The sequence below is a fragment of the Talpa europaea genome, assembly GCF_964194135.1.
Source record: "Talpa europaea genome assembly, chromosome: 7".
Taxonomy (NCBI): domain Eukaryota; kingdom Metazoa; phylum Chordata; class Mammalia; order Eulipotyphla; family Talpidae; genus Talpa; species Talpa europaea.
In genome coordinates this window covers 134,723,542-134,744,868 of record NC_140074.1, presented here as the reverse complement: position 1 = coordinate 134,744,868, position 21,327 = coordinate 134,723,542, and the positions used below count along the sequence as shown (strand labels likewise).

The following is a 21,327-nucleotide window of genomic DNA, read 5'->3' as shown; positions in this document are numbered from 1 at the left end:
CTCAGGCCAGCCCCGGCTCCCAGCACAGGGGGAGGGATGGGGCCAAGGCTGCCAGTACAGGCAGAGCTCTTGGGCTAGAGGAGACGACCCACACCTGAGCAGGGGTCAGGGCATCGGAGCACCTTGAGTGTTTGACGTTCTGGCAAAGGCCCTTCTTAAAGGTTGAACCGGTGCCCACACCCGCCTAAGCAGGTGCACGAACCGCCTAGCCCACACGCTCACGTGAGGACGGCCGAGTTCAGGTGGGCTGCGCAGCACGGGCACCGCCACCTGCTCTGCAGGGCCGGGACAGATCTCAGGCTCTGGGGACGTGGTGAGTGGGACGCGCACGTCACAGTCGTTTGATTTTTTTCCCAGACCACAAGTCTTGCCGTGTGCCGCGGACGTGAGTCTCCTGATCTGCCCGTTCCCGCTTTGCCCGTCCTCCTGCTGGACTGTCTTTTCTCCTTGTTGAGTTGTAGGAGGGCGTGGCATTTGTCCGTGGGTTTTACTTATGGTCTCCTACAGAAGTTCTGACTTTTATACACTCGCATTTGTCAGTTTTTCTCTTGATGGCTTCTTGTTTAAGAGAAACTTTCATCCCAAGAGCTGAGAACCGTCTCCTGCATGGCCTCCCGCAGCCCGGCTCTGCGCGCTCCCCAGCACTTCTTCCCACCACGCCAGCACCCCCACCTGGCCTCCGCCAGGGCCGCCTCCCCTGCATCTCATCCAGAGGCCTGTGCCTTCCTGCTGGGGAACCGCTGCATGATCGCCAGGGCCCACTGCCCCTTGCGAGCTCACACTCTTTCCCACACCTGCCCTGGCTACTCCATGCGCGTTTGCTCTTCCAGACGAGCTTCAAAAGGAGCCTGTCAAGTCTCAAAAGCAATTTGTTGGAACAGGTTTGAATATTATTCCATTGGACTTGACCATCACGGTAAGTTTTGTGATTGTTTATTGGTATGACTTGATGCCAACAGCAGCCCCGCCCCAGCCCTACTCTCCTCGCCGCCTGCCCCTGACACCCAGAGGCCTGCGACTGTGGGTCTGTGCCGCGGTGCAGGACGTCCCACTACCTGCTTTGCAAAGCGAATCCAAGACTCAGGTCACGCTCCCTGGCCTAGAGGACTCTCCTTGGCGGCCCCACCCTTGATCTGGGTTTGCTGCCTTCCAGTGTGCACACGGCACCTGCTGCTATCTCCACTGCAGACTTGCAAAGTGTCTGTTACTGGTCACCCCAACCCACGCTGGCCGTGAACTGTGCGTCCCCGCAGCAGATGCCTGACACTTGGCAGGTGCTCAGTAAGTTTTGCTCAACCAGCGAACGACACTATGCTTGACGAAACTAGAAACCGAGGCATCTTCTCCCTCTTCTCAGGGGCGTGCAAGGTCAGCGTGGCACTGCTGCCCAGACACATTAATGGAGTGAGAAAAGGAAAAGAGAGTGAAAAAGTACTCAGCTAGCATGCCCGCTTGTCGAGGAAGTGGCAAAACGTAGGGTAGCATTTTTCTGTAAGAGCAAGCTGGACAGGTTAATGCTAATCACCAGGTGAACCCCAGTAAGACGTCGTGAGAGTCAAACGTGCTGCCCCCCCAGGTCTCAGGAAGCATGTGGCACATAGAAAACAGTGATTACACAACTGTCAGGTCAGGCCTCTCCCCTTTCCACTAGCTGTCTTGTAGCACCAAAGTATGTTACCTGCATGTAACAAGTATGTTACCTGCATGTACAAGGCTAAGAAAATGATGAATTCAGTCTCCAGTGGCTTTAGTTTTCCCACAATTGCATGACGCCATGCGGCATCCTGCCACCCCTCTCCACTACGGCGGGGCAGAGCTCAGACTCCTCCCCGGGGAAGAGGCAGCCAGTGGTCAGACACTCTGGCGTGAGGACACCGGCACCTGGGCCGACCTTAGAAGGCTCACACTGCTGCGCCCGCGTGGCAGGGCAGGAATTGACTGTATAGTTCATTACGTGCTGCCTGCAGCTACGTGGGTGGCTATATGCTGGTCAGTGAGTATGCTGGATCTTTTTTCCTTCCTTGTTCTTTGGTGACAACCATCACCTGCATCCACTCTACCATGAGCGTGGCCGATGAGTCAGGACTCAGAGATACAGAGTTGTCTAAAATTATTTGTTCTGAAAATACCACAAAGGCATGGTTTTGAGAAACATTGCTATAAATACTTGTAGGTCATGTTGGAATTACTCCCCATAAGGCAGCACTGAAAGAAAAATAGTAATATGACTGTGACATGTTTCTTTCACATTCCAGGCTAATCCAACAAGCCTGCTCGCTTCTCTGGTTACAGACCTGAGTTTCACTATATCAGCAAGTGTGGCTTCCACGCCCGGGCCAGGGCCAGTGGTGAAATTATTTGAAACAGAAAGAGTTAAGAGAATAACAGATAAGTGAGGCAGCTGAACACACACACACTTTGCTTGCTTCCAAAAATTCCTCTAAAACGACAGTAAAGAAAGCGTGCAAGTAAAACCTGAAAGGTCAGGAGGACAGGACCGGGGTCAGGAGACAAGGGAGGTCAGCATTCTGGAGGCTAGCGGGCAAAGTGGCACTGGGGTCAAGGAACACTGGCAGCCGACACAGCACGGCGGCCAGCACCGAGCAGGTGGGTCAGGTCACGGCCATGTCAGGGCCAAGCAGCCCCCAGGGCTCATGTGTGAGGGACGCTTCCAGCAGCACCGCAGCCTTCCTACATGACTATGAGGGTGCCATCCCGAGCAATCCCAGTAAACTGTAAGAAAAGGGCTTTATAGAGAGGCTTCGGGGCAGGATTCTGGTCAGGAGCTGCAGCTGACCTGGCTGGCGCCATCTGAGAAACAATACAAAGAAGCGGGAAACAGAATTCAACTTCAACCCCGACGGCAGTGACCGGCGGGCCCAAGCTGGTGCGCTAGCTCCCGCATGTGAGCGCGTGGACGGAACGGGGCTGCTTATCGCTCAGCAGCAACCGTGAGCCCCAGGTGAAGAGAGTGCCCCCTCACCTGGTGTGCATTACCTGGTTGGAGCTGGCCGGGGCGCTGCTGCGCTGCGGCTGCAGTGGGGGGAGGCGGACTGGCCCCTGCAGGCCCGGCGCCCCTGGTGGGGCTGGCGCTGGCCAGAGCCCCTGCGGGCAGTGGTTGGCCTCTCTTTAACAGCTGCTTCTGTTCTTGCTGGCGGAAGCGGGGAGGCACCTCGCGCGGCAGGTAGCGGGCGGCGGCGGGCTGCTGGCCACTGGCAGAGGTGCGCTTGCCATTGCTGCTGCCAGGGAGCGGGCCGGTGGGAGTGCTGGTGCTGGTGCCGGTGGGCTGGGGCGGGCTGGAGCAGGCCTTGGTAGGTTCTGGCACTAGAGGGAACAAGACAAAAAGAGCCCAGAACTTCAGTGACATGTTCTTTAAAACCCAACCCAGACCAAAGAAGTAAAACAAATCTGGGAAGAGACGGCAAGGTGGCCGGAGACGGGGCTGGGCTGAAGGCGGTGCTCCGAGGTGAGCCAGTTCCCACAGCCCGACCACGACCCCGACCAGGCTCCCCATCTGCGAAAGGAGGCAACTCAGGTGGGTCAGAGCAGCAGTCCTCGCGCCTCAGATGGTCCAGCCCAGGCGACCCGGTGGCGGTAGCATGGTACTGTGGGAGGGAGGCTGAAAAGACGCATTGCCCAGAAACTCACTTCCTGAAGCCCCAGGCGAGAAACAGCACTGGGTCCCCGGACCACACTGAGAACCACCAGTCTTGGTCAGTGGTTTTTCAGAACTCAGGGGTCTTCCGATGTCCACGAACTTATGAATGTTTTAATTCTGATGACAATCTAAAAATGCCAAAATGCTCTCCGAGGGTGCAGTCGCACTGAGGCTTCCCAGTCATATAAAAAGAGAAAGGGAGCGGGGCTGGAGTGGGGCCGCGGGGCGGCGGCGAGGGAGAGGAGCCCTCCTTCACGCGCCCCTGGGCTCCGGAGAGCTCGCCCAGGACCTTGAACATCACCCCCAGCAGCCCCCGCACTCCCTGGGCCCGTCTCCAGTCTCTGCTGGGCAGTGCTGCCCACGTCAGTGCCCATCACCCTTCACGCTCCAAGGGTCAAACAAGAGTTCTCTGCGGAGACGGTTTCTCACCTCAGAGAAGGGACAATCAATTGGGGAATAAAAAAGCAGCACACAGGGAGGCTGTGGAGGAGACCGTGGTTGGTCACGCGGGGGACGGTGGCCGCGCGAGAGGGACGTGCTGAGGACCAGGTGCGGAACAGGCGGCCGCTCTGCTGCTGCTTCACATCGATTGCGCGTAGAAATAACTTCGGGGTATGAGTTAAAAATGTTATTAAAAGTCATCTCACTTGTTTTTCAAACCTACTAGCATATTTAGAAATTGTTTCTGTGGCTTGTGTGTGGGCCTGAGGTAGAGCCCGCGGAACAGCCCAGGGGGAGAAATGGCACTATCTTCTCAAAAGAGGTGAAGCTTGAACCGGCTTCTCAGGAATACCCTACGTTTCAAGAGCTACATGTGCTCATGAAGGCCGAGAGTGAGCCGGAGGCTGGCAGGTGTCGTCAGCATGGGTGATGACCGCTTCGCCGGGGTGGGGGGAGCCCACCCTCGGGCTGACGGCCTCTGCCAGAGTCCCGAGGCCCCCAAAGCAAGCACAGTGGCCGCGGGCACACCCCCGGCTCACTCCCGCGCTGGTACCTCCAGCTCCTGGAAGGCTCGTGCTGTGGCTGGTGGCAGGTCCTCCCTGGGCCCTGAAGGGAAACCCTGTGAGCAGAGGCGGCAAGCGCTGGGCTTCTCCGTAGGGACGCGGGATGCATGCCTCCAGGGGACAGCAGCGTTTTCCGGATCTTCGTGGCCAGCAGTCAACATGCGTCCTCACCCTGGTGGGGGGCCTCCCGTGTGGGTCGTGCAGGGGGCGCTTCTGCCAGCTGCACGTCCATCAGGCCACGGGTCTGCCGACAAGTCAGTCCCTTCCTCTCCTCCAGCAGCGCCGAGGCCAGGGCCCTGCCGCACGGATGTCACAGGCGGAACAGCTGGGTTAGGGGGCTCTTGGCTGGTTTTATTGATGGAGCATCACCAAATCATGTGTTTTATTTAGAACAATTAAGACAGCAACCACTGACCGGCCCCGCAGCTGACAGCAGGCTGGAAATTCCGGTTGCTCTCAAGCTTCTCATTTTTTTCTTTTAAATGAGGACGACACCTGCTGGCGAAAAAGGTGGAAGAACCATCATCCTGTAAGGAAGTCAGTCATCTCAACAATTTTCTTTCCTGGAAACCAATTTCTGCTCAGTGAAAATTTTTAGCCAAGTCCTCGACAACTCCCGCCTGTTTCTTTTCCAAAACAACAGGCGATGGTGTGGGCAGGGTTCAGCCGCCCCCGGGCTTGGGCGGCTCTTGGGGTTCCTTTCCAACCTGCCGTGGACCTGGTGGTCTGAGGGCCCTGAGAGGGGGCCCCACTGGTGGCTGCCACCTTCGCGTGCAGCGGGCCCGGCCCCGAGCAGAGTGTCCCTCCAGGACCGCGCGCCCCCAGCCTGGTTCCCAGAGACTGAAACTAGGAAGCGTCAAGACCTACTATGTGCTGACTCAGCCCCAGGGCTGCCAAGAGGCCCCCTGTACCTGAATGCGATCTGCCAAAGTTTCCTATTGCAACTGCTTGAAACTTTCCTACGTCAGTGCCACCCATTCATGTCCGAGCGCCGAGCGCGAGTGAGGAAGGCAGAGCCCCGAGGTCCCTGGAGCAGGGGAGGGAGGTCACAGTGGTGCGTGGCGGAGGAGATGAGGGCGCAGACCCAGCTTCCTCATTTTACCCCCACAAAACGTGTCAGACACCTCCTATTCTCTCCTATTTACTTTCTTGGGAAATACTTCCCGAGCACCTCTCCCGTGCCAGGCGCCGAGAACACAGGAAAAGAAGCAGATGTAGCCTCTGTCCTGACGTGACCTAGTGAGACAGACGTTATCTTACTGCGCGGCATAAGCGTCCGCCTGCAGCAGGACGGTACAGCAAGAGTGGGACAGGGGATGCCGACTCGGGCTAGGGGCTCAGAGAAAGTCCCTGTGGACAGCGACAGCGGAGCTGAGCGTGGGGATGGGCCAGCCCGGGGCGCGTGTACACGTGTGTGCAGGTCTGCAGGCCGGCGCCGGGTGGGGAGGCCCTGGCCTGCAAGGGCTGCATGTCTTCCAGGAGGAACGTGGCTGGGGCTCAGCACCCGCGGGAGTGCTGCCAGTGAGGTCAAGAGGTGGGCACAGCCTGCAGTGGATTTTGGGGTCCTGGTGATGGCTGGGGAGCACGCGAGCAGACTGGGGGATGGAGATGCTGGGGAGTCTGTCCTGGGAAGGCGTCCCAGGGATGGGCCCGGAGGCGGCACTGCTAGAACTGCTGCTGGGGCCTGCCCCACTGGCCGGAGCGCACCCGGCGGAAGCTCCCTCTGCAGAGTGGGGCACAGTGCCCAGGGCACTGAGGGCTTCCACCGCATTTGTTACCCAAGTCGCACTACCAAGACATTCTTTTCTTTAAAAATTCATTCTGAAGTACTTTTAAGATGCACAAAAAGGCATAAAGACCCATGTGCTAGTGGGCCGCGTGTGCTAAGTGTACGTATGCCCACACAGGATAAGCAACGGCTCCATGAGACTTCACCTCCAGAGCCCAGGCCCCTCGCCCGGGCTCACCACCCCCACGGAGACATGGCAGATGTGGCGGACACGGTGGCTGCTGCTGGGGCTGCAAGCTCAGTCCTGCCACTTACTGCTGATGACCCTGGGGGAGTTCTTCACCTTTGTCACTCACTGTGCCATCTGAAAAGTGCGGGTGGCAGCTTCCTGGCAGTGGACTGTGGGGGTGACTCTGCCCTTGAAGTCAGCAGCACCCATGGGGTCCCCAAATCTTCCTGAGGGAGCAGCTCTTCGGGAAGATTCTTTGAAATGACTTTCTAGGCGATCCCTCCCCTGCCTGAACTCGCTCTGCCTGAAACAGTCGAGACTCCTGCTCCCTTCAACCAAATCCTGGCCAAGAGCACAGGGTTTTGGTTGGTTGGTTGTTTTTTTAGCAAGTTCCATATCCAGGTCTTCCACTTGACAGCAGTGCACTGTATGGTAGGAGCTAGACGTTTAACAACTATTTCTTTCATGAAATTGACTGACTTAAGTACACCGTAAGTCAGAACCTCACGGGCCACACTGGCTTGGGCACCCACCGTATTTCAAAAGTAACTCTTTATAGGTAATTGCTAATCACCCACAAGGGACATTTTAGCCCACACATTTTAACAAGTCTTATTTCTGAAATTTGAATGCATCTTACAGCTGTGCATATACTGAAGTTTCCTCACTCACCTTCCAACAGTAAGACATTATTAAATCAATGATAGGTTCTGTAACTGATGACATCTGAGAACTTCAGAAATAGAAGTTTTTGTATGATAGAACAGGCACCACACAATGCCAAAACATCACAAAATTATGCATCAATTCCAGTCATTTGGAATACGTTTTTAAAGATCGAGTTTCTCTAAAAAAAAAAAAAAAATTCAGTGTCTTAAAATCTTAAATTTACTCAAGTACACACGATTGCTTTCAACTCTGGTTGCAAAGAGAACGGTTCTCTTTTTCTGAGATAATCAGTGCGTGCAAGGGCCGTGCAAGGGCCGTTCCCATCACTGCCACTTCTCCCGCCACCCCGTGGCAGCCAGGGCTGCAGCGCGAGGCTCCCGGAACAATGGGATGCCAGGAGAAGGCTCTGGGCGCAGAGGCCCATCTGCCGGGGTGTCAACGGCCCTGTGGGGCACAGAGCCCGTCTGTTTGTTTTGTTGACGGCTCCTGGCTGCTCTGTTGCCATGGCAACTTTTGGAGCCCAACTCAAAATGCGCACAAACTCATTAACTACTAACTACGGTAGCTGAGTGTCTGCTGCTAATGAGAAATGCTGTTTAGAGATATTTCCTATTCTGATGTGCTACAGTTACCTCTCTAAAAGGCATTGAATTAAATTAAATGCTACTTTTAATAGATGGGATACTATGAAGCTAAAGCAAAATTGTTTCAATAATGACTGCTAACAATAAGAATCATTTCATTAAAAGGGTACTGTGGTGACCCTTAGAGTCTTCTTAGAAAGTGCACGATTTATCACACAGGAAAATATTTCTAAGTTTTTTTTAAATAACAGCAGGTTGATTTAGAAGGTTAAATAGAAAGTTCTGACTCCAGCCTGTGTCCAAGCATAGCGGCCGACGTGGCACCTGTCCGTGTGGACCCGCTGAGACACCACCTGGGCAGACAGGAGGGCAGCGGCCGGCCCTGCGCTGTCCTACCTGGCACCGCCCCTGTGCTTCCCCAGCACCACCTGACCTCGGCGCGCGGCGAATCCCCCGGACCATAACGAACGCCTGAAACAAGCAGCAAGTCCTAAGTGCCATGAGACACTGAAGCTTAAAGGAAATGATGTCTCGACTGTGATCTCCCAAGTGTCTTCTGCAGGAGGACCTGTGTGTGTGTTCCTTAAAAAACCGTGGGCCCATCCTCCCGGGCTGCTTTTCCTACCACTGCCAGAAGAGGGAGCCCGCGCCCCCTCGCAGAGACCACCGAGCAGGGAGGAAAATGGCCAGATTGCAAATGAATCCCAAAGGCCTCCTCACCGCTCCCTGGAAAGGGGGACTCCCCCAGGGCTGGCCCGCATGCCCACCCGCACCCCTGACACACCACTCTCCTCTCTGCCACTGGTTCAGTGCCTGGAAAAGGCCCCACTCCCGCCAGCCAGCCCCCAGGAGTGCTGTTCCCTCGGCAGGCGGCGTCCCTTCGCCCTTGCCTTTCCCTTCCCGCCCACGAGGCTCTCTCTCAGCTCAGGGCACTAAGTCCAGGCCCAACGTAGATGCTTCTGCTCCATCTGCTCCGACAATGAGCTCCTGTCCTCCCCGGCCGCCTGTGTCATCGTCATGGCCACGCTTCTGTCCACCCCCACACGACCCCGGTGCCATGCAACAGGAGCAGACCTGTTTTTAAAAATCTTTTCCTCCCCACAGCACAGTGCCAGGCAAGTGGTGGGTCCTCACGATTCACCTGCGGGACCCAACAACTGACAGCCAGCTGGTCTCCCAGTCCTGCCCCAGCCAGCACCTGCCCCCTCCTCCCTGCCCACGCCCAGCTTGGTCCTGGGAGCCTTGGGACAGCACCACTGCCTCCCTCCTCGCCCCAGCTGCTTAGAGCACCTCCAACCTGGCGCGCATGGGGATCTTTCTGAAATATCTCATTAAAGCTCCGATGCACCCTCTAGTCTGAAGATCATGCCAAAGTCCGAGGACAGCATCAGGATCTGAGCCAGCCTCTCCACTCGTTACTGCCCTAACTCCCTCCTTTTCTCGGGGACACAGTCCGTGAAGAGCTCGACTCTCCAGGTGGGAAGACATCTTGGTGCAGAGCTAACCTGGAAGGGCCCAGTCTGGACATACACTGACGTCACTCCTAGGGCTCTCCTCTTCCGGAAGCCGCTACCCGTCCCCGCAGAGACGGCACGGGGAGCGAGGTGACCAGGCCCTCGCAGCGCCGATCCTTTCAGGCAGAACATCAAGGATGAACAAATCACAGTGCATTTGGTTGCGTTCACTTGCTTGTGTTCCCACCTCTCCTCTGGGTGCATCCCATGGAGAGAAGGGGCTGATCTCTGCCTGTTCAGGGAATCAAGAGCAAACCTGACCCAGCATTCCAGCGGCCTGTGCCGTCTCGGGAGCTGCGACCGCACCGCAACAGGGACGGGCTGGATGCGCAGCAGCCTCGGGCCTCACGCTGTGATGAGGAGCCACACACACACGGGACAGGGGCTGAGGCCGCAGGAAGCCAAGGGCAGCCCCGCGTCTCTGCTCGACTCAGGAGGTATGAGAAGCCAATCTAATAGGAAAGCAAATAACTCAATAAAAAATGGCAAAACATTTGAACAGAAAACATGCAGGTGGCTGAGATGCACACGAAGACATCCAGGGCCGCCAGGGACAGGGGTCAGAGCCGGGGGACTGCGGGCCTCGAGCGCCGCGGCTAACATGGGCCCCGCCATGCGCTGGTGAGGGTGCCCAGTGGAGAAGCAGCCCCTTTGAGGAGCGAGGTGCGCCTCATCTAAGCTCCGGCCTTCCGCTCCCACAGATTCCGAGGACAGGAGTCCGTGAGGACGCGGGTCCTGGCGGAGCCCGGGGCTCACGGCGGCTGCAGGCGCACAGCTGCGGGCAGGCGGAGGCAGGACAAGACGAGACAGAGACAGACGAAAGCTAAGTGAGCAGGGCGCGCGTGCGCGGACCCCTGCGGGAGGCCTGGGGAGCAAGTCTGGGGGAGCAAGCAGGCCCAAGGGGCAGGGCCGGAGAGGGGGGCGGCAAGCGTGCAGCAGGCCGGTCACCAGGTGTGTGTACGCCGAACAGCTCCGTGCACGCCCTAGGTCTACCATGTGTCGGCGCTCAGCGAGACTGCTGGCCGCAGGAACAGTCTGGAGCACACGATTTCTCAGAGAGCAGGCTGCCAGCTGTGTTAGGCTACTCACGCAAGCTCTACGTGCCGGGCCCTCACCGAGGAGCGAGGAGCGTAAGAGCATGTCGCCGTGGGAGGGGTGTGCGGTGGGGGAAGAAGTGGCAGCGGCTCCCCGGGCTGCTTCCTCACTTTCCTCTAGGATCGGATCAAGAACTTACACACAGGAAGCGCCAGCTTGGGCTGTTTCAGTCAACAGTCCTCCTTCTAAATGGTCCCCAGGCTGGGGACAGATCACATGTTTGCACACTTTCATCCCACGAAGAGCAGTCATCCACTTACGCTGGCTCCCTAGGGGCCTGGCAGTAACCTGAACAGCCTCCTTAAATATCCAGCGCCATGGCTAGACACATCTTATAAGGTGCCATCCCATAAAGACCTCATATAATGAACGTCTGAGGAACGTCTTTCAGCCGTATTTGAAAGACCCTAAGTTACTTTCCAGAATGACCACTGTGACGGTGGACATGTGACAGCGCTGCCTCTGCGCCTTTATATGCTGACAAGACGACCTGGCACTGACAACCAGCAGGTGAGGGTCCTGGTTCTGCCACTACCCAGTGTCAAAATTTGCACAAATCATTTAACCTTTTTGAATTTCATTTCCTATCCAACATAGGAGTAGGATAACCTCTAAGATCCTTCGAGTTCTAAGATTTTACTAATTTTGCAGTAAAGTAAGGCAAGTGAAATGCCACCTTCATAACACAACGGTGCTGATTGTGCTAACTAGGTCCTTAGCTGCTGGCTTGTAGGTGTAACTCACATCTCAAAACAACACTTGGCGTGGCCAAGCCTCTGTGAACACGAACACATGCACGCTTGAGGGATGTGGCCGATCCGATCAAGGGTGACTCAGGAAACACAGACCTGCTGCTTTGTGGCCACACCTGCTGACTGGTGCTGGAGGCCTGGGAGGCCGAGCGGATGGCAATCGCTGCTCCGCCCATGGAAGTGCCTCCTGACTGGCCGAGTGCAGAGCCGCGGGTCTCATTTCTCTTGGCTTTTATCTGTATCTGACTATGGAATCGGGAAGATAAGCTTTCCATCTCAGCTCTCACTACATTCCCTTCCTGTTGAGAAAAAGCTTTCTAAGCATGTTTAGAACGAGCCTTAATCGCAGTACAGTGCACACAGGTAACTGGTGACCCCCGAAAACTTTCTCGCCACTGAGAAAGAAGGCTACTGAGAGTGGTTTCCACTGATTTACCTAAACAAAAGCACACGAAGGTCTTCACATTAACACAACAAACCGAATCCACGGCAAAGCTAAACACATGACTACAAAACTTACAGTCCTTTCAAACAATGCTAGGAGAATATCAAAATACTTGATTTATAAGAGCATATGACTCAAAGCCACAAATCATCAGTCAAACTAGGTTTGAGCCATGTTGGGTCACCGAGCTATCTGCTCAACTTTGAGCTTTTGGTATGACAACGTCTACTGTATGAAAATCTGGCAAGAACCCCCTAGAAAGTGCCTGACCCTCGGACATTGGTCCCGCCACAGCAGACACAGCACGCCTGTTGGTGGTAATTCTAAACAGCAACCCGACTCCCTTCACCCCAATAGCAGAGCCGCAGGCTCTCTCTGCGTTAACAGGTGACTGTCTCTTCCGGGGTCACCAACGCAAAGGCAAGGCTGGGCATGCACAAGGGACACTCTGTGGACAGGCCCCCAGAAGCTGGCACTCGGCTTAGCCCAGCTCCTCACGCGGCAGGGACCGGAGGTGCTAACTGGGAGCAGAGAAAGTCAACATAAAACATATCTATGTGTCGTCGTCACAAAGAGAAAGAAGTGTTCGAGGATGGCTGACAAAATGCTAACTGTAAATATCTCTAGATGGAGGGATTTCAAGCGAACTTTTTTTTAGATGATGCTAACCTTATCCTCCACAAGAACACACTGTTTGTATTTTTCATTACAAGAGGAAACTAAGGAAATGATGAGCGCAAGCAGCCCCACGGGAGGCGAGAGGCAAGGAAAGCGCGCAGAACTGCGACCAGACCTGGAACCCAGACTCTGCGGGGTGGCAGGACGCACAGGGCGGGCCAAAGCAGGTGGGCACCTGGGCGGAGGCCCGAGCAATTGGCGGGCCGGGCCCTGCAGCCGTGAGCACAGCCGTCGAGGGGCTTCAAGCACACTCACCCGCTTGGCCTGAGCCTTAGGGAGAAAGTGACCTAGTAAGAAATCTCGAGTCAGGATTTGAAGAAAGAGAGACGAAATTTAGTCTCACTTGTAATTCTGTAAAGCAGATTTCCTAGAAACCTAGTTTTCAGATTGGGAGGGCCGGGCTGTGGAGGCAGGCCATACATTAGATGAAGTTAATAAAAAAGATAAATTCCTAGCAAGATTCAGGTTCAGGTGACTCTTTCAAATGAAGATCCAAGTCCAAGCCGGGTGGTGAGGGCCAGCTCAGGACACTTAGGGGTAAATACGCTGCACCAAGGCAGACCCATCAGGGAGGCCTGGGCTACCTTCAGCAAAAAAGTACAGTGGAGCTATAGTGTGCAGACTGCAGTGTTCTCCGAAAACATTTCAGGTAAGTCAGTGTTTAAAGAGGAGGTGCGTGGAGGCAGCACTAGGTGAGGAACCAGCAGGAGTGGGAGGCGTCGGTTACACAGCAGGGAGGTCATAGCTGACTGGGTTTACTCTGAGCTGATTGTCAGGATCCAACCAGTTCAAGTCTCTTTCCGCCATGTTAACTGATTCAATATATTGATATTAAACGATCTAATTTGTGATTGTAGCCTTTCTTTAAGATTATTCACTTCTTGGACTCACTCGAGAAAAACTAAACTCTTTTTTGGCTCCAACAACGCAGGGCTCTGGACAGTGCCTGGCGGTCAGGGCAGGTCCAGGGCGCTGGAGCGTGTCCCGTCTGCTCGGGAGATGACGCGGCTGGACGCAGAGGCAGGATGGGGCGGAGCTCTGCCCTGCTAGCTCTGTGGCTGGGGTGCTCTGCCACAGCCCCGAGCGCCCCCTCGGCTGATGCAGGGCTCTGACAAGGCACAGGCCCTGCGGGCGCGGAAGCTGCCTGAGGAAGGCTGGTCAGCACCTTTCCCGGGTGCGGTGAGTTCGAGACCTTTTGGGTTCTCTGGTCCTGCCATTTGCGAGCTGCGGTCTTGGGGCCTCTGTCAACATCCAGTCTCAGCTGACTGTGCTCACAGGAGACAGTGCCAATGACAGTCAGGCATGGTGTGAAGGCAACTGCTAGGAAAGGGGCCGGGCTCAGGCTAATGCGGCTGCAGCCGGGCATGGGTGCAGGGGAGCAAGGTGGCCACAGCCTCAGCTGTGCAGGTGCAGGAGAAGCCGTGAAGGGTCTGGAAGGTCAGAAGAGCAGATCCCTGCGGTGCAGGTGCACTGAGCCTGGCCTGTCAGGCCCGCCGGTGCCACCCCTGTCCTGTTGGGAACTCGGAGCCAGGGCCGTGGGCAGTTACTCTGACTTGAATCAGTGATGATGGAGTGTGGAGAAACGGAAGCCTTGATGCTACTAGGACTCATCCGCGAGTTACCTAATAGGCATTGTTAGATTATTTGTAATTCAGAAAGCATTTCTTTTTTGTATAGAAGGACATTAATAATCATTATTACAATCAGTGATAGGCTGGTATGAAGTTAGCGGTTCCTGACAAACTGAACCCACAGGAGCGGTAGATCAGAGAAGACGGAAGGAGAACATAAAGACCTACTAGGGTTGGCGTCCGCAGCGGAAACACTCAGCAGAACAGTACCGGAAAGTAAGGACGCAGTGTAAGGCAGCAGGGTCCTGGCTCACTCTCTGTAAACTGTCAAGTGTGTTACCGTCTGAAGACAGACGGCGACGATGACGGTGACGAGAGACACAGCTGGGACTCAGGTTGCAAAAGTTCAAAATGTTAAAAAAAGGAAATGAAAGATTCAGAACAATTCTGTAATGCTAGATGACAATGAAAAGAAACCCTTTTTTTCTTATTCAAGATCCTAAGTTCACATATGCCCCAGGACCACAGCTGTCTAGACCCTTCTGAAAAGAGGTCAGTCCCCACTGGCCCTGGAGTGTGAGAGGCGTGTCCTTCTGAAACCCACCTCCCCCTGGACACCGAGCAGGGCTCCGAGCCTGTCTGCCCAAGTCCCACATGACCACAGCTGCCAAAGGCCAGCCACTGGCCACGCTACCCTCTCAGCCGCTCCACGGTAAATGATGCTCGCCCTGTGCGATTATGGCATCTGAATAAGATGACAGATGAGTTTTTACTTTGAAATCTAGAAACCGCCAAACCAAAGCAGAGTTCCCAGAGTCGCGGCCTGAGGTGGCCTCACTCAGGCTCTTGGGTGAGCACCACAGGCCACAGGAGCAGGAACGGTGGCCGATGCAGCTGCCCCTCCAGGCAGGCCTCACTGTGGTCCCCACAGCCTGTCCGGAGCAGCTCGCTGCACACCTTCTCCTCCTTTAAAACACGACGACACCCAAGGCTGGAAGGCGGAAGCCCCTGCCCCACCACGCTGGCGACTGCAGCCACTGGGGTGCCCATCCCCGCCAGCCCGTGTGGCCACAGCAAGAGCCTGGGGGTGCTGCTCCCTTCTACTCGCTCCCCAGCAGGCCCACGGGCTGCCTGAGTCACCGTGTGGCCGCCCCATCCCCACCAGCACCCACTAACACAGCAACGTGCGGATTCTGGACTTGGAGAATAAAGAAGCCTTTCACACGCCGGTGAGAAAGGAGGGAACGCGCATCTCCCCAGGATGAAGAGCTGGCAAAGAGAAATTGGAAGTTTGAAAAAAAAATTCCATGTCCTTTGGTTGTTCTCATTTAGCAGTTTAGTCTTTGTCTGGTGGAAATCAAACCAAAGGAAAATTAAATTATTAAGAAAGTTAAAATAAAATTCTTTGGCATTTTAGAGAAAACAGATGCCAATGATTCGCAGATGCAAAGCCAGTGAAGAAGGAAGAATTTCACAGTGAATTGAAAAGAACAAACAAACAAAAAACCAGATTCAAAGGCAAGGTTAGGTTTTGTTCTCAACCATCAATTTTTCAAAAAGTCACCATCATCACAAAGTTTGATATTGACATAAAGCATGTCCCCAAATGAAATAGACTTACCTTTGGTTTTTTGATCAGCAGCCTGAAAAAAAAAAATCAGAATCTGTTTAGAATAATGTTTTATTCAAGTTTATAAACAGACATTAATTAATACTAAAAATTTTAAAAACATTTTTTCTCAGTTAACTTATTAAAATATACTATTGGGGAAAATGCATCATTGTCTGCACGGGTGACTATATCGATCTAAAGGCCAAAGAAATCTTAGAAGCTATTCCATTCACCCTCTCTAGCGCTCTCCATTTTAACACGGTCCAAGTATGCACACAATTAAACTAGGAGCTGCATTAATCTAGGCAAGAACATAAAAGCAAATGGCAAAACTTGGTATAAATGCCATAAAATTCATTGACAGTAAGATTTCCAGGAGGACTTCGAGCTTTTGAATATTTACTAGTAGGATTTATAAAAGGACATTTGCCAAAGCTACCAACGCTATTTCCAGTTATTCTAATGAAATCAGTTAAGTGGCCCCTTCCTCATTTCTTGCACAGGGTTGTTCTGGAAGGTCCGTTTCAAGTAGAACAGCATGGACATTCCTCACCACCAGCGAAAACCAGCCTTTTTAAAAACACCGCTCTGATGGTCTAGTTCTTCGAGGAAGCCCTCCTGGGCTTCCGCCTGTACTGATTTCAGTAGCGCAGTGTCTGCTTTTCACTGGTTACAGAGGCAGCTGTTGGCTCAGGGGAACGAGGGGGCTTCGCCAGGCCGCTGCCCACAGCCACGGAGGACACCGCAGCCACTCTAACAGACCTTTTTCTGAGCGCCTTCCTTCTTTTTCTTTTCTTCCTGCTTTTTCTTTTTCTTTTCTTCCATCAAACGTTCCTCTTTTTGTGTTTCTTGTTCTTTCTCTCTGTTAAATATAAAGAGTGTTTAAGTCAGAATTTCATGTGGGGCAGGAAGAGCGCCCACCCGATCCCGTCCACCACCCTCACCCCCCAAGCAGGCTGCGCCCTCAGCCCCCGGCGCTGGACGCCTGCCTTCTATCAGGTGGTGCGGCAGGGATGCAGCGGGTCAGGGACCGAGCTCCGAAGTCTGGCCAGGCCTGAGCGGCTCAGCATGGGCTTGGGCGCTTGGGGGCACCTGCACAGCCCCACCCAATCAGAGCCGTGGCGGCAATTCTCATGTACATTCTAATCACATGCTCCTCAGGCAGACTGTCGTTTAGACACAGGTCCCCCCGCACGGCATGTGACGTCGGACGTGCGGCGTGGCAGAGCAGCTTGGCCTGGGGAGGCGGGCCCCCTGAGCGTGGTGTGAGCACTGGGCCAGCACAGCAGGGGCTGCCAGCACTGCCCCCCATGTGCGCCTCACGGGCAACGCTCCTGCAAGCACTTCTCCTGGCCATGGACATGGTGTGGGGCTTCCTCTGGAGAGGTGCTGGGGACACTGCAGGAGAAGGGGCTCTCCCACTGCTCCCATGGGGCATGAGGGACCCTGTGGCCGTGAGGGCCTCGGGGTGATCCCAGCCACCAGCCCAGAAAGGGCGGGCTGGGTCCTCAGCGACCTGACAGCCGGCGGCCTGCTGTCTTGCTCGGCCCTCTCAGCACAGACACTGGGCTCTCCAGGCATCGGGCCCCTGGCCCCACCCATGCTTGTCTCTCACCATCCCAAAGACATGGGGACACCGGCGCTCCACTTCAGGCCGCCGCGGCACTCGCCCGCCCATGGTTAGCTGCGCTTGGCACTGAGGACCGGCACCCCGAGGGCCTCCCCACCAGAGAGCGGCTCTGGGAGGGACTGTGCTCACCCTCGCTTCCCGGCCTCTCCGCAGCGGGCGCCTGGGCACTAGGGCTACTCTCACGGCCGACTCTCCCCTCAGACATGCCCGTGGCCCCCAGCTCCCGACTGGGCCCAGGCTAGCCCAGAGGAGGGAGGACCACGGACTGAGCAGACAGAATGCCAGACATGAAGCACAGCAAGAGAGCACCATCCGTCCATAATGCTGGTCTTGAATTTTTAGCTTTGGGTTTCAAATGTGCACGCGCGGCTCATACACAACTATACCTGTGGGCCTTCCAGCCGAGTCTCAGTCTGCGCATATGTTGATGCTGTCATAATAAAAATAATTTAAATTGACATGGGGGGGCACCTCAACAGTGTTTTTGAAACCAGGGCCCCGCAGCGTGGGCCGTGGGGCAAGACCAGCCCTTTCCCCCCCTCCACGCAGGCGGCAGAAGCGGTGGCGAGCTCTCACCAGACGCTCGCAGCCAGCGCCTACGGGCGGCCCTCCCCGAGCTGGCCTAAGGAGCTGCATGTGGCGGTGCAGGCGGCAGCGGTTCCCCTGGTCCAGGGTCATGGGGAGCCACATGGGCCCTACCAGGCAAGCGCCATGGCTCCTCCCTGCAGTTATGAGAGGCCCCAGGCCAGGCCAGCGCGTAGGCTCCCGGGGAACCCTCTCTGCAGTGCTGCTGCAGGCTCTCCCCCTTCACATCCATCGTTATATTCAGTGCCTGGATCGTAGAATGGACCTCTCAGGGGCAAGCTGTGAGCCGATTCGTGGTAAATGGTCCGATCAGCCACCGGCTTGAGGCTGTGGCCATCAGGACTGTAGATGGGAGCCCTGGAAGAGGATGTGAGGCGGGGCAGGCGCCAGTTTGCAACTCACACAGCTCCTGACCTCCAAAGAAGAAAGCAGCAGCAGCCCAAAGGCTTCCCAGAGAGGTTGGAGAGCATTTGCAGAGGTCAAGGCTCTGCCCCTGCCCCGGACCTGCCACTGACACCCCCTGAAGGGGCACCAAAGGCCCAGGCTTGTGTCCCAGAGAGCTGTCTGTGGTCGGTGTGGGCCAACCACCCCAGGGAGCTGTGAACATGGTGTTTCTGACACTGATGCCTCCGGGGGACTGGTGGTGACCGGCACCACTGGCCAGTGCTGTCTAACACCATGGACAGGTGTGAAGAGAGTGTGGACACTCTGGTCAGGTCACTTTTGAAGGCTGTTAACTGCTCCTGGTCATCCGGCACCGCCTCCCGGTGCTGCTGCCCATTTTGTCTGGTCCAGCATCCGGGACCGCCCATCCCCACCTTCAGACTGTGGCCAGGGCCGCTGCGGTGTCATCTCAGCGTCATCACATCCCCCTACTCACAGGCTGCCACCCGCCCCAGGCCCTTGTAGATGGTCAGCGCCATCCTGAACGAGCAGCCTTTTGTCTGGGACGTGGGCACTGTGGACACTACTGAGGATGAGAGGCCGCCTGTGGCCTTAGAAACTGTCTCCCCATCTGTTCACTAGCCATGTTGCTGTGGCTCCCGCGCCTGAGTGGTCCTGCACTTGTGCACGCGGGGAGAACCCACAAACGGGGACTTGTCTCTTGCTGGCCAGCACCCGGGGTGCCCAGAGCCCTGAGACCATGCGCTTCAGTTTCTCAGCCTTAGCTGCTCACCAGAACCACCCGGCAAGTTTTGAAAACTCAGTGCCAGGGCTGAAGCCCTTTTCTGTGTAATCTCTAGGCCCGGAACACAGGCGTCGGCAGTTCTCCAGGCTTCCAGACAACTCCGCTGCCCAAGCTGGGGCAAGCGACACTGCAGAGATCTGTACCCCCACCAAGTTCGAAAGAGCTACTACCTCAGATGCCACTTGGCGGAGTTATTTTCACACCACAGGTGCAGACCCTAGGAAACCCGCCCCTGCGCAGGCGCTGCTGGGCGCGCGGCTGCGGACGGCTGGGAAGGGGCCAGCCTGGCGGGACGGTCGCCACGGCCGTGACTCATTCCGACCCGCAGCGCCACAGGTGCCGTCAGTTACCTTCAGGTGTTACACCTAACACAGCAGGCAGGATCGCCGCGCTTCTAGAAGGTATTCATTAGAAGATGGAATAAAAACGATTTTTGCTTAATACCATTACTCTGAAAATTAAATCAATTAGTCCACTATTCCCCAGCAGCACAGCGGAGGCGTCACGGTGCTGGTGAGACAGGCGTGGACGCAGCGCCCGCGGCCGGGGACACTGCTCGCCGCGCGCTGCTCGTGGCGCGAGACCCCGTGTGGGCCTGTAATCGGGTTTTACCTAATTTCTCACTAACAGTGATTTCTTCTAACTCCCAGTGCACAATTTCTGCCAATTTTTTTTTTTAAGATTTATTTATTTATTTATAGAAGCACTGGGTACAGTCAGAAGTGCGGGAGGGTGAGAGGATTCACCAGAGCCAGAGCGGGGAGCAGAGCAGGCAGACTGATGAAACACACGCTGAGGGGAGCAGCGGGCGGCAGGAGAGGTCTGCGTGCCATGTGGGACCCTTGCCCGGTGGCGGGGGATGGAACCGGCGCTGCAGAGGCTTGGGCAGCTTTGCAGCCAGCGCTCAACCGCTGTGCCACCAGGGGAGGCCCAATTTCTGCCAATTTTTGATTAATAAAAAGCAACAGCTAATCACATTTTACTTTATAAAGTGATGCAGGCTTATGGAAAAAATACAAATAGGACAAAAAGATAAGAGGGTGAAGCTTCCTTCCCCAGAGCCCACAGGTCCTCTCCTGAGAGGGGACACGTAAAAAGCTCCTCGGGAATCTTTAGGAACCTTTTCTGGGCCTCCCCGGTGGTGCAGCCGTTGAGCGCTGGGTTGCGAAGCTGCCCACAGCCTCTGCAGCACCGGTTCGATCCCCGGCTGCTCCCCGGCCACCGGAGGAGGGTCCCACATGGCGCACAGGCCTCTCCTGCCGCCCGCTGCTCCCCTCAGCAGTGTCCTTCGGTCCTTCTGCCTGCTCTGCTCCCCGCTCTGGCTCTGGTGAATCCTCTCACTCTCCCGCGCTTCTGACTGTACCCAGTGCTTGTGTCAATAAATAAAAATAAATCTTAAAAAAAAAAAAAAAAGAACCTTTTCTCCACATGGACCACACGTTTATCTATCAGTTTAAAGAAGATAACGAATGACCATGTGGCTTTTCTCAATAACACGCTCCCGTGGAAACGGAGAGAAACCCCCACACACGTGCTTGGGGGCTGCCCTCACCAACCAGTGCGAGACGGCAGCGCCTCGAGTCCTGGGATGGCGGGGGCTGGGGCCCTACAGCGCCCCCACCTTCCACTCATCACTGCCTCTCAATAAAGAGCGTTTGCTTTAGAAAGACTCTACAGACGCCGGCCGCAGAGCAGGTAATGTGCTGTGATTTTTCATTTTTGTGTAGCTGTTTTTTTTTTTTTTAATAGAGCTGCCAACTATTTTTCTCTTCCTTTTGCCAATTTCTTTTTATAAACATTCACTTTTTGCTTTTTTACACTTCCATCCTCCCCCAGTTTAAAACATGAACACTTCTGGCCTCCCTGGTGGTGCAGGCGGTTGAGCACAGCGCTGTGAAGCTGTCCGCAGCCTCTGCAGCGCCGGTTCGATCCCCGCTGGCCCCAGAGATATCCACATGGCGCACCAGACCTCTGCTGTCTCGCCTGCTGCTCCCCTCAGCAGTGTATTTCGTCAGTCTGCCTGTTCTGTTCCCCACTCTGTCTCCGGTGAATCGTCTCACCCTCCCGCACATCTGGCCTGTACCCCGGTTCTTGCATAAAAATAAATAAATCTTTAAGGAAAAAAAAAACACCAAAACAAAACATGAACTCTTCCTCCACCATGGCATTCCAGGACCTTTCCGGAGCCTCCCTCCAGCTCATCCTGGGTTGGGGACTCTCTGGCTGGAGCACTAAAGTCCTCTGGTTACTTTTTTTTTTTTTTTAAAGAGGCATATATTTTTATTTTATTTATTTGTTTTTGTTTATTTGTTTGTTTATACATGCACTGGGTAGAGTCAGAAGCGCGGGAGGGTGAGAGAATTCACCAGAGCCAGAGCGGGGA

At 55.2% G+C, this 21,327-nt stretch overlaps 1 protein-coding gene across 1 annotated transcript in view; it reads right to left on the bottom strand.

Annotated features, from left to right (window-relative positions):
- The window catches only part of TNRC6C (trinucleotide repeat containing adaptor 6C), a gene marked incomplete at its 3' end in the record, with an annotated part of 87,639 nt that overhangs the window by 40,298 nt on the left and 26,014 nt on the right, over positions 1-21,327 (bottom strand). Inside the window, exons 2-4 of the mRNA XM_084238695.1 lie at positions 16,303-16,402; positions 15,550-15,571; positions 2,998-3,324 (exon numbers count right to left, since the gene is read on the bottom strand). Of these exons, the coding sequence (XP_084094821.1) occupies positions 2,998-3,324; positions 15,550-15,571; positions 16,303-16,365 (412 nt within the window). The 5' untranslated portion in view covers positions 16,366-16,402. The remainder of the gene's footprint in view (positions 1-2,997; positions 3,325-15,549; positions 15,572-16,302; positions 16,403-21,327) is intronic.